Source organism: Citrus clementina, unplaced genomic scaffold (genome assembly GCF_000493195.1).
Source record: "Citrus clementina cultivar Clemenules unplaced genomic scaffold, Citrus_clementina_v1.0 scaffold_7, whole genome shotgun sequence".
Taxonomy (NCBI): domain Eukaryota; kingdom Viridiplantae; phylum Streptophyta; class Magnoliopsida; order Sapindales; family Rutaceae; genus Citrus; species Citrus x clementina.
The window spans coordinates 20,172,052-20,187,251 of NW_006262075.1; the positions used below are offsets into that span (position 1 = coordinate 20,172,052).

The window sequence follows — 15,200 nt, forward strand, 5'->3', positions numbered from 1 at the left end:
ATCTAAAAATGTATAAATAAAATAATGTCATTATTCAAATTACCAAATAGTCAAAGGTTCAAAGTTGTATATGTGTGTATGTGGCCCATCTCCCATTCTAAAGTCATAACCTAAAGAAAACTAAAGGCATTTTCCTTCGAATTAGTATTTGAAAATATTAATCTTAATTATTATTATAGGCATTGTGTTGGATGGGTGCTTATGGTGGTGAATGAAATGAATATCTTCTCTCGGAGCTTGTTTTAAATGATAATATGAAATGTAATTATTATTTTTAGATACTAGTTTGTATTTTTTAAATGGATTTGTGTAATTTATACTTAAATTTGAGAATTTGTGTTGGATTGATATTGAAATTTTAATTTTTCATTTACATTATTTAAATATAAAATTGAGTATGTTATATAGAATTTGAGGTTATTATTATAAATTTATATATTAAACATTTGTGATTTTAAATACGGAAACCCGCAAAAAATCCGCCGAGTACCATTGCGGGTTTGGTAATTGTTAAAACCCGCTATGGGTGGGTTTTTTTAAAAAAATTAAAACCCGCTGTGAGTTGCGGGTGGGTTTGGTAATTTAAATTTTGTGCGGGTTTGGGTTTGGTAATGACAAACCCGCTGCGGACGGTGCCCATTGCCATCCCTACTCTGACTATTGGGATTTGTAAATGAGAATACAAGAATAGTGTCATCAAATACTAACATCATAGAGTCACTATTTTGGTGATATTATGTGGATACAAATTACTGACACAAAAATCACTTGAGCATTACTGACACAATTAATAAGTGTCAATAAAAATAATTACAAACATTAAATTAATGCTTGTAAAGCCTATTTTTCTAGTAGTGTCATGTCCTTAATTTGAATTAATAGTTTTATGTTCAATCGAAAAGTTCGAATCTAATAGTACAGTACTGGGTCTGAGAAATTGACTTAGCTTGTCATATAGTCTTCCAACTATCTGCATCCTGCATATGATCCAGCGAAATTGAACAATATCCCTGCACTGCTAAGAGTTTCTACTATCAATACTTTTGAATTTAAATCAGTTTGATGTCGGCTAAAAGCGAACAATGCAATCAGGCAAATGATTTTGTTATGAATCATAATACGTGATTAAAGCCAGTGTGCTTCTGTGCAGGCGGCCAGCCAAAGTTCCTTGAGCCACATGGCTGCAGAAAACCCCTGATACATGAGCTTCATTGTTGCAGGCGACATGCCAAAGGCTGTCCGTTGGGTGACACGCAGCCAAAGCGTGGTGAGATGCTTCTTTCTGTTCATGACTTAGCCCTTGGGTTGTACGAGGAGGATAACATGGGAGCCATAAAACTCATGCCTTTAAATCAGCAAATTTCCCTCTCTCTGATTCTTGATCTTAAAACTGTTGGGAGAAGAAATGTTTTTGATTGTGTTCTGAAAATGAATCCTTTGGATAACCAATGTAACCTAGCTTACTAAACAAAATGACAGATGTATCTGCTTCACCTTGCAGTTTGTATTTAAAAAAAAAAAAAAATTGCTTGGATGGAGTATATAATGTATCCTTGATTCTTGTATTATGTCTTAGATTTGATCTGATATTTGAATTCTTGATTGTAGAATCTGAATAAAGTTGATCTTAAAATAATAAACAAATCTGCAATGGTTGCCCATTTAGTTCTGCTCTGAATATACTTTCATAATTATACGTGTAATTTTTTCTCTTTGTTCGAATGTGCTGTTACCTTGACGCCGATCTTTAGCTAAAGTTAGTGTTAAATCTTAAGTTTTTAACAAACTCATGCGCCTTTGTTTTCACCTGCTGTAATTATAAAAGAAATGGATCTCTTTTGCCACTTCACTTGTCAGATGTGGGTATTGACTATTGAGACCAAGATTTGAAAATAAGAAAAATCAGATTGATACTGAGGATCTGAAAGCAGCTTTAGTCAGCCCTGTAGAGCAGAAGGAAGAAGGAGATGGAATATAGAGTGAGGTGCTGTATGATGAAGATGATCAGCACTCATGTAGCCTGAATACAAGTAAACCAAAAAAAACAGGCAGGCCAGGCAGGGGAGGATCTTTTATTAGGAACCATACCGTTTTGTTCCATACACTTCAGTAACTTCTGCACAAGCTCCTTCATATTGGCCTTAGTGTGGGCCTTATAAAGAAGTTTATATGTCAATGAATCCGGAGTCACCCTCGTCTTATGCGAATTCTCAAAGAGCAAATCTGCTTCCAGTGTCATGCCATTCAGTGGTACACAAGTACTTTTCATGCCAGAAAGTACAGATTCCATTTCATTTATCATCCCATTTTTCCCATATCTATCCATCACACCATTTTAAGCATAGACATCAGGGGTCACACCATTGTAAAATTCTAATTTTATCTTCTGTAGCATTATCTTTACAACATTTACCAATCAATAATGGTAAATGGCCTACTATTATTTCCTTCTTAATTAATAAATCACCCTTTGTAATATGGACATTTACCATACAAACAAAAATGATTTTAGACATCAATTACCCTTATCTACACCATCAACATCTCTTGAGGATCTATATCTTAGTACTATAGAATTTAAAATAAAACAATGTGTATCAAATATTTAACAAGCAGTATCATCGATTAAAATTAAATATATTAAACTTAAATACAGAACAATCTAACATTTTCAATGTGTGCTTTTTATTTTTGTTACTACTCAAATGCAAAGTAACAGCAATAGAGATAAGAGTAGTAGCAGTAGAGATAGAGCCGCAACAGTGGCTAGAGCAGTGGTAGCAAAGCAGCAACAGCAGTAGCAGAAGAGCTACAAAATGAGTAAGGGTAATCTTCATCACCTATAAATTCTCCTTATTTTTATCTTTTATTTTCATGCTTTTACGTAAAATAAAAGTAAACTTTAATTAGCTTTTTGCACATCCAGCAGCCAGGTGCCAGCATAAGAATTGAAAGGATCAACGTATCTTCACAGAATATTCGGGTCGCAATGTGATTAGTCGATTACTTTGCGCTCTTTTAACTTTAATGTTTTTTATTAATTTATAAACCAAACAATCCTATGATTTTAACTATTCCATATGGACATTATGGTTTAAAATAATAATAATAATAAAATCAGTAATGCTCATTGCTGATTTAGGGGCAATAATAAGGGTTGCTAACTGTTAATGTAAATGGGCCATGTAACACCTGATGGACTAGGGGCTTGTTAACCTTTGTCACAACTTGTTGCTAGACATGTCAGTCATTACCCACTAATGTCTAGTAGTCTGGTTGAATAGAAAGTTTATTTGGATATTTTATTCTTATAATGCGAAAGGATCAAATTGCCCACAAAAGCATTACCCCTGAGTGACAAAAGAGAAATTAAAGAGGCTAAAGTTTGTTGCTTGGCAAAATGGGATCCGATGATTACAAGTTGAAGTTGACAGCCTCTGTATTTTTCACCACTCCTATGATCACGACTAATGAGTTCTCTCATGTGATTAAGTCCATTAAAGATCTCGTTAGTCGGAACTAGCGCATTACCATTAACTATGTTTACAGAGAAGTTAATTTTGCAGCAGACTTCTTACTCTTAGTAAACCATACACTATCACTTCTTTTGGGTCTTCATTTGTTACCAAACTCTCTTCCTAGCGTCATTGTTTATCTTCAACATGACATATATGATTTGTTTTTCCTTTTAACTCTTTTTAAAACCCGTTTGTTTAAAAAAAAAAAAAGGCTATAATTTATTACTTATTAGAAATAAAAATATAATATTAATTACTATTTTAGTTGTGAGGTATGATTACACACAATGGCGGTGGAAATTCACTGGCCGTTAAAAGTTTAGACTAATTTGGGCATCTTCAATCTTTTATGAAAAGATGGAAGGAACCTTTTTTTGGAATCGTTCAACATTTTTTTAAGTTATCAATAGTTAAACGAGCCTTGTGTAGCTCGGATCCTGTCATCTGGGAAGATGACTTTCCAGCCGATGTTTTGTGTATGTTTGAATGCTTAGCTTAATGAATGGTTTACTTTTTGAGTGGATGTATGTTTCAGCTACAGCAAGGTTCATCTCTTATTCCATTATACATCTATTGATTACTGACTGATTCCTCACTGACAGACATGACCCACTGGATGTGCTTTCACACGTAAAAACAAGGGTTATTTTTAGGTACCTCCCTTGAGGTTTAGTGTATTTACAGTCAGATAGAAAGTATACATGTAATTACAGGGACCTCCCCTGACGTTAGTATTCAAATACGTATGTCATTAGTATGTAAGGGCAATTGTGTAAAAATATATTTAAAATTAAAAAAAATCAAAAGTGAGATGATTTAGTTGATTCGTCTCTTTCACAACCCTTCAAAGGAGCCAACATCATCGCCTCACAGCTCTGGGTTTAGGTAATAACCAGCAGCATGAAGAGGGCTATGGAGATGATTGTCCCAGATCTCATCAATAATTTCTCAAATTGGCCAATATTGGGTTTTCTTGTTCTTAAATTCCTCTTTAATTGTCTCCTTTGCTTGATCCATGGTTTCATAGATGTAACCCACTTGTGGTTTATCAGCCCCATTGATCAAACACAGAACACGCACAAGGGGTATAGTTGCCTTTAGGACCATCTTGGCTGTGCTCCAAAAAGAACGAATCTCCACTAAATTAACTATCCTCTTCCCCTCTGTTCTTGAAGCCCATTTCAACGCCGAAGTCTGCTAGTGGTCCTGCAATATCTTCTCAACCCAAGACCACGTGGCCGCCGCCATCGCATGTAACTCCGCCTCCGTCTTCGTTTGGAAGGGCGAGACCCACTAGGAGTGCTGGTGGTGCACGGAGAAAGCTCTGGACTGGGGTCGCGACGGCGGCCCAGATCTCATCATTGACGACGGTGGTACGCCACGTTGTTGATCCGCGAGAGAGTCAAAGCTGAGGAGATCTACGAGAAGACCCGGAAGCTACCCGACCCGGCCTCCACCAACAATGCCGAGTTTCAGATTGGTTGTACCAGATGCAAGAAAATGGAACCCTCTTATTCCCTGCCATCAATGTCAATGACTCTGTCACCAATAGCAAGGTAATTTACTTTGATTTGCGTCAGATCTCAATTTTATTTTATTTTATTTCATACCATCAATTCATTAAATGTTTGAAATATTGGAAGAAATTAAATACTAATGTTTGATAATGCAATGGGGGAAACAATTTGATGACTTGTGGATGCCGCCACTTGCTCCCAGATGGTTTGATGAGAGCTATTGATGTTATGATTGTCGGAAAGGCTGCTGTTGTTTGCGGTTATGGTGATGTTGGCAATGGTTGTGCTGCTACTTTGAAGCAAGCCGGTGCTTGTGTAATTGTAACTGAGATTGATCTGTACTAGGATGTTAGGTTTAAATTTCTTAGGAGTGTGTGTTTGGGTGGTGGGAAAGTTGGAGGAAAAAAAAGCTTGGTTTCAGTTGATTGAAGACCATTCGGGTTTTGAATAAGGTTATGGATGGGGCTGTGTGGATCATTTTGTATTTGATGCAGTTTTAAAGTTTTGCTTGCTTTGCTGCATCTTGTTATCCTATTGTTTACTGATGAATCATTAAAAAATATTTTTGTTTGGAGGTCAATGAAAATGTAGAATCAGTGTAAAAGATAACTTATAATTTTGAGGAGGAGGGTAATTTTGTAAATTTAACAGTCGACTAACAGTTAAACTAACTGGATACTAACGGCAGGGGAGGTGTTTATAATTACGTGGATACTTTCTATCTGACTGTAAATATACTAAACCTCAGGGGAGGTACCTAAAAATAACCCGTAAAAACAATAATAAAACTGTAATCTGAAATGACCTTTCATTTTTTATTGCCTTCTGTCGCTATCTCTTCTATTATGATGAACTAAATTTATCTGGAACTTTGAAGAAGATCTTATCACAGGTGTTCATATTCATTTATGGGTTAATTTTATCCTGCCCCAAAATATTTTAATATTTTTCACCACGTATTTATATATTTTAAAAATATTTATTTCACATTTAATTATATTAATTTGATCGTTATATTTAACAGAACTATTTAAAATTTAAGTAAATATCTTAAATACATCTTATCTTGAATTAGAAAAAATAAAATGAGATAAAATATTAATTTAATAATTAATATTTATATTAAAAAATTTTATTTAAAGATAATTAATAATAATTTCATTAATTAAATTATCAAATAAATTTAATTTATCATCATCAAATAATATTTAGGATATGAATTTCTAAATTTACCTTTTGACCATGAGAATAAACGGTCAAAATAACAGAATTGAGTGTGAAATGAGTATTTTCGAAACATATAGATACGTGATGAAAAATATTAAAATATTTGGGGGCAGGACAAAATTAACCCTTCATTTATCTAAAGTAAAGAAAATTTATTTCTTTACATTGGTTTCAATAGATATATAGAATTATCAATCATATAATTGTATTTTATTTAAAGAACATAATTAAGAGAAAATCTTAATTCAGCTATTACATAATAGCATCCAAATAATAGTATGAATTATATAAGCCTCCTTAAAATATTTATTACAAAAAGTTAATCATATAAAATTAAACATATATTCCTTTTTAGTTCCTAGAGTTTATGATAATTTCTTGCTTAGTACTCAACATGAAGTAAAGCCCAACTAACATAAAGTAACATTCAAGTAGATCAACTTGATTAAGGAGTTATTAACAATAATATTATTACTTTTATTAGAGATTTAGTTAGTATTTCAAAATCTCTCACCCAACTGAACGGTGGCTCCACTAGAACCCACTGGTAGGTAGTAGAGAAGGCTGTTTCTTACGTTAAACGTAAGTAGCAGCTCCCAAAAACAAGATATTCCTCAAATTGATAATTGATATAACACAGGGAACATCTTCACAATATAATTACCTCCTTTCTGCACTTTGGCAATAACTTTTTTTTATTGTTTTCAAATACTTCACCAAATTTTTCAATATGGTTGACGCGATGGTTTCCGTTGTTTTGGAGCAGCTGATTTCAACGGCTATTGAAGAGGCAAAAGAGCGGGTGAGGCTTGTAAAGGGTGTTGGTACAGAAGTGAAAATGTTGCAAGACAATTTTGAAGCCATTCAAGCTGTGCTGGTTGATGCAGACCGAAGGCAAATGGCGGAGGAACCGGTCAGACTTTGGTTAGAGAAGCTCAAATATGCATCCTACGACATGGAGGATGTGTTGGATGAGTGGAACACCGCAAGGCTCAAACTGCAAATCGAAGGAGTTGATAACAATGCTCTCGCTCCTCGAAAGAGGGTATGTTCCTTCTTTCCTGCTTCCTCTTGCTTTGGTTCCAAACAAGTGTTTCTGCGTCATGACATTGCTCGGGAGATAAAAGAAATCAATAAAAATTTAGATGGTATTCACAGACAGAAAGATATTTTTAATTTTAGTGTCATTAGATCTACTGAGAGGTCTGAGAGGATGCATAGTACTGCTTTAATTGATGTGTCTGATGTTTGTGGTCGAGTTGAGGAGAAGAGCACTCTAAAGAGCAAGTTATTAGGTGAGGGTAGTGAACAACAAAATGCCGTCCAAACCATCTCTCTTGTTGGGATGGGTGGAATTGGCAAGACAACTCTTGCTCAATTTGTTTATAATGATAATGATGTGATAAACCATTTTGGGAAAAGAATATGGGTTTGTGTGTCTGACCCTTTTGATGAGTACAGAATTGCGAAAGCAATCATTGAAGCTTTAGAAGGTTCTGCCACTAATTTAGTTGAACTAAATGCACTTCTTCTACGTATTAATGAATCTATTGCAAGAGAAAAATTTCTTCTTGTTCTGGATGATGTTTGGACAGAAGATTACAATAAATGGGAATCATTTCGACATTGTCTAATAAATGGACAGCGTGGAAGTAAGATTTTAGTTACCACTCGTAAGGAGATAGTTGCTGGAACGATGGATTCAACTGATGTTATCTCCATTAAGGAGCTGTCTGAACGTGAATGCTGGTCGTTGTTCGAACGAATAGCTTTTTCTAACAGACCTCGTTTGGAGTGTGAACAGTTAGAGGAAATTGGTAGAAAAATTGTCAGCAAGTGTAAGGGCCTGCCACTTGCTGTCAAAACTATTGGGAGCCTTTTGCGTTTTAAAAGAAGCGTGAGAGTGTGGCAAAGTATTTTAGATAGTCAGATGTGGCAACTAGAAGAATTTGAAAGAGGTCTTTTAGCCCCTCTTTTATTGAGTTATAATGATTTGCCGCCCACAATAAAACGGTGTTTTTTGTATTGTGCTATTTTTCCAAAAGACTACCGTATGGATAAAGATGAATTGATTAAATTGTGGTTGGCTCAAGGTTATATTAGGCCAAAAGAAAATAAGGAGTTGGAGATGATTGGGGAGGAATATTTTGACTACTTAGCCACAAGATCTTTCTTCCAAGAGTTTGAGACAGACGAGTATGATGGGCTTGTTGTAAGTTGCAAGATGCATGATATAGTGCATGATTTTGCACAATATCTCACTAAAAATGAATGTTTTTCAACAGAAGCTAATGGTCATGAAGAACCGTTGTCATTGATAAATACCCCCAAGGAAAAACTTCGTCATTCGATGTTGATGCTTGGATTTGAGGCCTCATTTCCTGATTCCTTATTAAATGCCAAGAAATTGCGAAGCTTTTTAATTCGTAGCCCATATGATGTCTTTTCACCGGTCCTGCCACGCTTGTTTGATCAATTGACATGTTTAAGGACATTAAAAATAGTTGCACATGGCTCTTGGTCTCGGGGTATGATTCGTGAAATTCCAAAGGAGATTGAGAAATTGATTCATTTGAGATTTCTTCAACTGCATCGTTTAATGATGGATGAACTGCCTGAAACGTGCTGTGAGTTATTTAACTTGCAAACATTAGAGATCCGTCAACACGGTTATTATTTGAGAAGCTTACCTCACGGATTTGGAAAGTTAGTGAATCTGAGGCATTTAAGTGAGTTTGTTGTGGGTATTACCGGGAGCAGAAATGACAGTCGAAGTCAAGGATGTAAATTGGAGGTTCTGGGACAGTTGCGTCACCTCAGAGGGTCTCTTAGAATTCGAGGGTTGGGGAACGTGAAAGATGTAGATGAGGCTAAATCTGCAGGGCTTGAGAATAAGATGAATCTTCTTCATTTGGGATTAGGGTTTGATAAGGAACTGATAGAGGAGATGAACGAGGAAAATGGAGCAAAGGATGAAGCAATTATTGAAGCCTTAAGACCACCTCCAAATCTTGAGTCACTAGAAATATTATTTTATAAAGGCAAGACTTTGTTCCCCATTTGGATAGTGTCGTCATGCAAACTGAAGAAATTAAGACTCCAGGGTTGCCATTCGGTAAAATTGCCTCCTTTGGGAAAATGGCCATTGCTTGAAGTACTCACAATAGAGTGGATCAAGAGAGTGAAAACAGTGGATGATGAATTTTTGGGAATAGAAAGTAGAGATCGTCTACATGGTATTGGCACATCTTCCTCAGTTATTGCCTTTCCTAAATTAAAACAACTCAAGTTTACTCTTTTAGAAGGATGGGAAGAGTGGGATTTTGGGAAAGAAGATAATATTACAATCATGCCACAACTAAAGACATTAAAGATTTCTAACTGTTCGAAGTTGAAGTCGGTGCCAGACCAACTTCTTCGGAGCACAACACTGGAGGAATTGTGGATTAGTCAGTGTCCTATTTTAGAAGAACGTTTCAAAAAGGACACAGGAGAGGATTGGTCAAACATCTCTCACATTCCGAACATCCGATTTACATGGGATTATGTGCAAGGGGGCCCTGGCTGAATTCAATATCAGATAGCAACAGTTACCACTGACTGGTATTTTCTTCTCCTCATTCCTTTTAACTTAATTTATTTTATTGGTAATTGTTTGTAATATATTAACCGAATAATGTATTTACTTTATGATTGCAACAATTTTGCAGCTATATATATATGAGCAACAATTTTCTCTGTAATATATTCTTCACAAGCGAGTGGCTACCTGCAGTTAATTACCTTCAAATCCTAGGTATTTGCTTCTCGATCTTTTTTTTTTTTTCAAACTCACCTTTTTTGTAATTTTATTGAACCAAATCCTCTATCACACACACACATGTTATCTGGTCAAGAACGTATGCAATACTATTTTTTAATTATTAATTTTCTAATTTCACATTGAATAAATTAACAGTTTCTTTAATTAAAAGTAATTAGTTGAGACTTAATTATTGAGATGGTGTTAATTGAACTTTCAGGGATTTCATTACATTAAGGGTCCTTTTTTTAGGGATTCATCGTGTTCTTTTGTGGTATGACAAGTCTGAGCCAAAGCCTGTGACCTGTTGAATTTTGAAATAGAGAAACTCAGGTGCAATTAAAATACTAAGTAGTTTGTTTAATCATTTCACAGGTTTTTCCTCCATAAGCAGAAATTTTTTATCATGTAATTAATGGCCAACTTTGTTTGATCATCCAATATCATAATAAGCATGAGTTATAGCTTTTACAGCCGTGCAACGTGATTTTGATTTTTCTTCCTCATCTCTATATCTTGGGAAGATTTGATTTGGATTAAGGTTTTTGGAATAAGAGCATTTAATATTTTCTTTTGATTCAAAAGCAATGCTCACAGCACGATGAGCCTACTCAAAGCTGAATGAGTGATTTGTTTATTACATACTTTTTTTGTCTCTTCAACTTTAGAATTATTAGGATTCTATAATTAAGCATATCTAGATTCTGGACTGTCAACTCAACTTTAGCAAGTTCGTTTAAGATAAATATATATTAATTGGAGTTTAATTTGCAAGGTTGCTTTTAAATTGTCATAATTTGCTTCTAAATTAAGTTAAAAATTCAATTTAATTTGTCAAAAAAGTGATGTCTTATTGTGAAACACTCGAAATTCTTTTTATGCAGAGTAAACAGAGTAAGCGATGATTTTTCAGAATATGAAGTGATCATGCCACATCTTCAACTGCACTGGTTATTGCATTTCCTAAATTAAAACAACTCGCACTTGTCGTATGTTAGAAGAACGTTTCAGAAAAGACACAGGAGGGGATTGGTCAAAAATATCTCGCATTGCTTTAATCAAAATTCAAAATGATTATGTGCACGGAGGCTCTCATTGAATTCAATAACAATAACACTGAGCTACGTACCATTGACCCAAAAGGTATTTTATTCTTTTCATAGTTAGCTAATTCTCTAATTTATTTAGTTATTTGTAATATAAAAGGTTAAATGAACAAAATCTGGATCAAATTCTAAAACCTGTCATATAGTCTGGAAGCAGCAGTTGTTACTAATTTAAGCTGTGTCTGGTTTTGCTTCCTAGTAATTGTATCTTTTTTAAGCCCCTACCATAAAGTGTTTCATAAATTCTTAGAACTGAGGCTCAAAAGATTAGTTGATTTGATGTATTGATGAAAAACTTTGGTTATTATTTTTTGGACTTTAAAAGTTATATTTTTACCAAACATCGTTACTTTTTGTTTGAAAACAACAATAGCAGTACTTGCATTTCATTCAAGTTCTCCAAGATCCGACCTTTATGGACACATTACAACACTTTTGCAGGTATTAGCAGAAGTTTCCACCATAATTTCAAAGTGACCAGAAAAGCTGCAGTTACCATCTCTCCTAGGTATTTTCTTTTGTCATCAAATTCTGTGGAGCTAGTTAAGAAATGAAAGAGCTTATTAAGAACTAAAATTTCCAAAACAGGGAACTACAGAGAGAAGAATAAAATTTTGCTCAGCATACTTACATTTCATTTCTTAGTTAAATAAATATACAAAAACACATTCTTGTTTAACAAGTCATGCTCAGTTCAAGTACAGCTGTATTGCTAATTAAATGGCTCCCTTTGCTTCCATCTAATGGACACAGTTCACTGTCCTTTGTCCTTTACAAAGGACAGAGCTAACCTTTCTTGTGCAACCCTTCATTCTTATCTACAAGCTATCTATAGAAAGCCTGAGAGTGCTACTGAGTCATCACTCCTCGCCCAATTCATTTTTCATGTCAATGCTTTCTGGATGATTTGGAGATGAGCACCACGGTGAGTTGCCTCAGCATGGCATTTCATCGAGCAGTCTGATTCACTGTATCAAACACCCTTTTCACTCTAATATGTATCATATAAGTTATCCGGTCTATATTATGCAAGAGTTTTTTTACTGAAATCATTGACTATATTTTCCTTACTTGAAATAAATTACTTGAGCATTATTTATTTCTTTAATTGTTTTTCAGGTTTTCCCACTATAAGAAGATATTTTCATCATATGACGCCCATATATTCGAACCCAGTGTCACAATAAGCATTACTTGGTTTTCAAGAGTAACTCATGTCTGATGTGGATATGCAAAATGTGGTCAAGGATAAAAGGTAATATCTTGTGGGAAAACTTATAGGGACTTATTTTCTGCATCAGCCTAAATTTTCATCATGATGCTAAGTTTTGTATCATTTCTTGAAGCAAATTATAATGAATTAATATTACAGAGGATTGGCAGCTTGTCATAGTTGCTGTAGTGGTTTGTGGCATACATGGGGAGAAGAAGTTTCTGATTTCTTTTGAGTTACGGTTTGGCTTTCATCAAGTGCTCTCTGCTTTGTCTTGGGAATATTAACCTTTTCATGGATTTAAGGTTTTTGGATGAGTTTGAAATCATCTTGTATTTATAAGACCAATTTTCTTCTATCAGATTTGAAAAGAATATTCTCACCCAGAATGCCTACATAAAGCTGAAGGACAGGTTTGTTTATTGTGTACTCATTTGTCTCTTCAACTTTAGAATTCCATAATTCAATTTCTCTGCTTTCTGGACTCTTGACTGTATAGTAAGCTTGTACTTGTAAGGTAAATATATTAAATATAATTCTGCAGGGCAAATTCCACTTTTTCCACCCTGCAGCTACAATTTCTCAGCAACCTCACCAAGGCTCGTCTTTTAAGTATTTAATTACCCTTCATTCTTTCTTCATTAGAGAAAAATGAAGCTGACATTTCTCCTTCCACCTTAAATTATGCTATTGCTTTGTTGGTTCTTATGCTGTTTTTGCAGGGCTGATTTATTTGGTGTTAGAAAGAACAGCTTGATTGGTAGAAAAACTTGGTCTATGAAGAACATGTGATCAATAAAGTCATTAGTGCCTTAAAAAAAATCGAAATAAGGTTATTAGTTCGTGTCCTTGTGAGTGCACGGAATTAGTTGAGGTTCCTTCTGGTCTCTGTAGCCGTATTTTGTTATTTGGCTTTATTTGAGTTTGGAAATAAACAATGGATACGGTAAGCCAATGCGGTTGATTTTGTAGCTGTGTGGACTGAAACAAGTTGGTGTGTCTCATGCTCTAGGGTGTTCTTGGGTCTTTTGCTCCATTCAAAAGTATTCTCCCTATAGTAATTTCGTTAGAATGAAATTGGTTGATGCAATTGATCATATTTGCCTCTAAATTAATCTAAAATTTCAATTGAATTTGCTTCTAAATTTAGGTGAATCCAGATGACATTATGTTTGGAGGACAGTACATAAGTTCCATGAAAAGCAACAAAGGCCCTACAAGGGATCAATGGTTCCACTTCTTGAAATCTACAACACTTGACTGATTTCATTTCCCTGAACTATGGGTCATGTGCAAACAAATGGTCAAGGGAGCCAAAGGTCAAATGCCACAAAACATGAAAGACATTAGGTACATATAGTCAATTACTTGTTTTGTTCACAGGGGTTTTAATTTTTTAGTCTTCATTTGTGAAAGATGTGGTTAATTAATTGATGTGGTTTGTTCATAGTAATTAGATAGTGCAAGTAAAAACACAAAGCGGATAAAATTGTTGTACTACTGTGGACTGTTGCAACGGAGAACCTTCTTGCTTCATTTGGACAAAAATGAAGCTTAGATTTCAGGTTCTTAAATCTGATTTTCTTGCATTTTGCTTTGTTGGTTCAGTTAAATAGTTGTAGAGAAGCATAAGATCGTGCTTTTTCTTTGTTAAATCGTTGTGTTTTTTCCCCCTTATTTTTGCAAGGCTGATTGATTTGGCCAATTGGAGGGACAGTTTGGTTGATGGAGATGAATTTAAAAGAGCAGCCAGACTAAGATGAAATCTGTTTCGTTTGATTCTCTTGTTGGGAGCTGGAATCAAGGTACATTTGCAGTTTAGATTCTTACAAGTGCTGGCGATCGACTGTCATTTGCGTAGCTTATATTGAGAAGAAGTATCGTAGTTTTTGTTAATCATTCTTGAGTGTTGTTGTGTGGTAGAGTATTTGTGTTCTGTAGTATGTGCCATATGTTGGGGATGGCAAGAGAGCCATAGATGAGTACACATCAGAAATTTTTATGGAGGCAAAGACACCATTCTGCGGCCACAATACTCTCTTTTGGCTGCTGCCATCATCTTACTCAGCAGCAGGATCATGCTCAAAGCTGAATGAGAGGTCTGTTAGTTTGTTGCGTACTTTAAATATTTGTCTCTCCAAATTAGAATTTTATTAATTTATACATCTTTGCATTATGGACTGTTCTTGGTTGATTCTATGATAAATTAGTTCAAGAAATATTTATTTATATGTGGTTAAATTTTGCAGGGCGAATTCCACTCTTTCAGACCTGTGGCTACAATTCTCACCTTCTTCACCAAGGCTCCACTTGATCAGTTAACGCCATGTATATCATTCATCAGCCTGCAAGCTGGTCGGGAGCTCATAAATTTTGGTACATGGACAAATCTGTGGGGACGCAACCGGGTTCACAAGCCTACTGAAGAAAAATTTTAGGGCATCGTTCTTCATAATTTTTGTGTGTGAGACAATAGTGGTACCTTGGAAATTTTGCTAATGATAATGAAACAGTCTGGCATTTTGAATTTATGATTGTGTTTTTGGTCAAGTTGGCTAAATTTTAGCTAGACACAATATGGTTTAGAATACTTTGTTAGCCTCTGCTTTAGATCTCATATCTCAAGTAAAATGAATTATTTGGGAATCGTTGAATGTCTATCAATAAATTTGTCATCTTGATTCTCGCATACCTGATTTTATTGAGGCAATGATTAGCTTCTTGCTCTTTCTTTCACGCCTCAGGAATTAAAGATTTAACTATGATGTTGCGAAACGGTGGAAACAACATTACATTGCGGTAAGAGAATCTAATCTT

At 34.9% G+C, this 15,200-nt stretch overlaps 1 protein-coding gene, 1 long non-coding RNA gene and 1 pseudogene across 4 annotated transcripts; all 3 read left to right on the plus strand.

The window, feature by feature from the left end:
- The first annotated feature begins 3,400 nt into the window (after positions 1 to 3,400).
- Positions 3,401 to 5,420, plus strand: LOC112097034 (annotated as a pseudogene).
- A 1,884-nt stretch (positions 5,421 to 7,304) lies between these two features.
- LOC112096713 (putative disease resistance protein RGA3) lies at positions 7,305 to 10,051 on the plus strand. Its single transcript, XM_024180078.1, has 2 exons — positions 7,305 to 9,865; positions 9,973 to 10,051. Exon 1 carries the CDS (start codon positions 7,476 to 7,478, stop codon positions 9,828 to 9,830), a length of 2,355 nt encoding a protein of 784 aa, XP_024035846.1. The 5' UTR covers positions 7,305 to 7,475; the 3' UTR covers positions 9,831 to 9,865; positions 9,973 to 10,051.
- A 902-nt stretch (positions 10,052 to 10,953) lies between these two features.
- Positions 10,954 to 14,912, plus strand: LOC112096802. Of its 3 annotated transcripts, none has more exons than XR_002904621.1 (10): positions 10,954 to 11,207; positions 11,612 to 11,678; positions 12,290 to 12,425; positions 12,543 to 12,618; positions 12,746 to 12,796; positions 12,928 to 13,733; positions 13,834 to 13,948; positions 14,071 to 14,188; positions 14,307 to 14,482; positions 14,633 to 14,912. It is a non-coding gene; the product is annotated as an uncharacterized LOC112096802 (long non-coding RNA). The 3 variants fall into 3 exon arrangements; XR_002904622.1 differs by having other exon boundaries at positions 13,534 to 13,733; XR_002904623.1 differs by having other exon boundaries at positions 12,746 to 13,733.
- Positions 14,913 to 15,200: the final 288 nt, after the last annotated feature.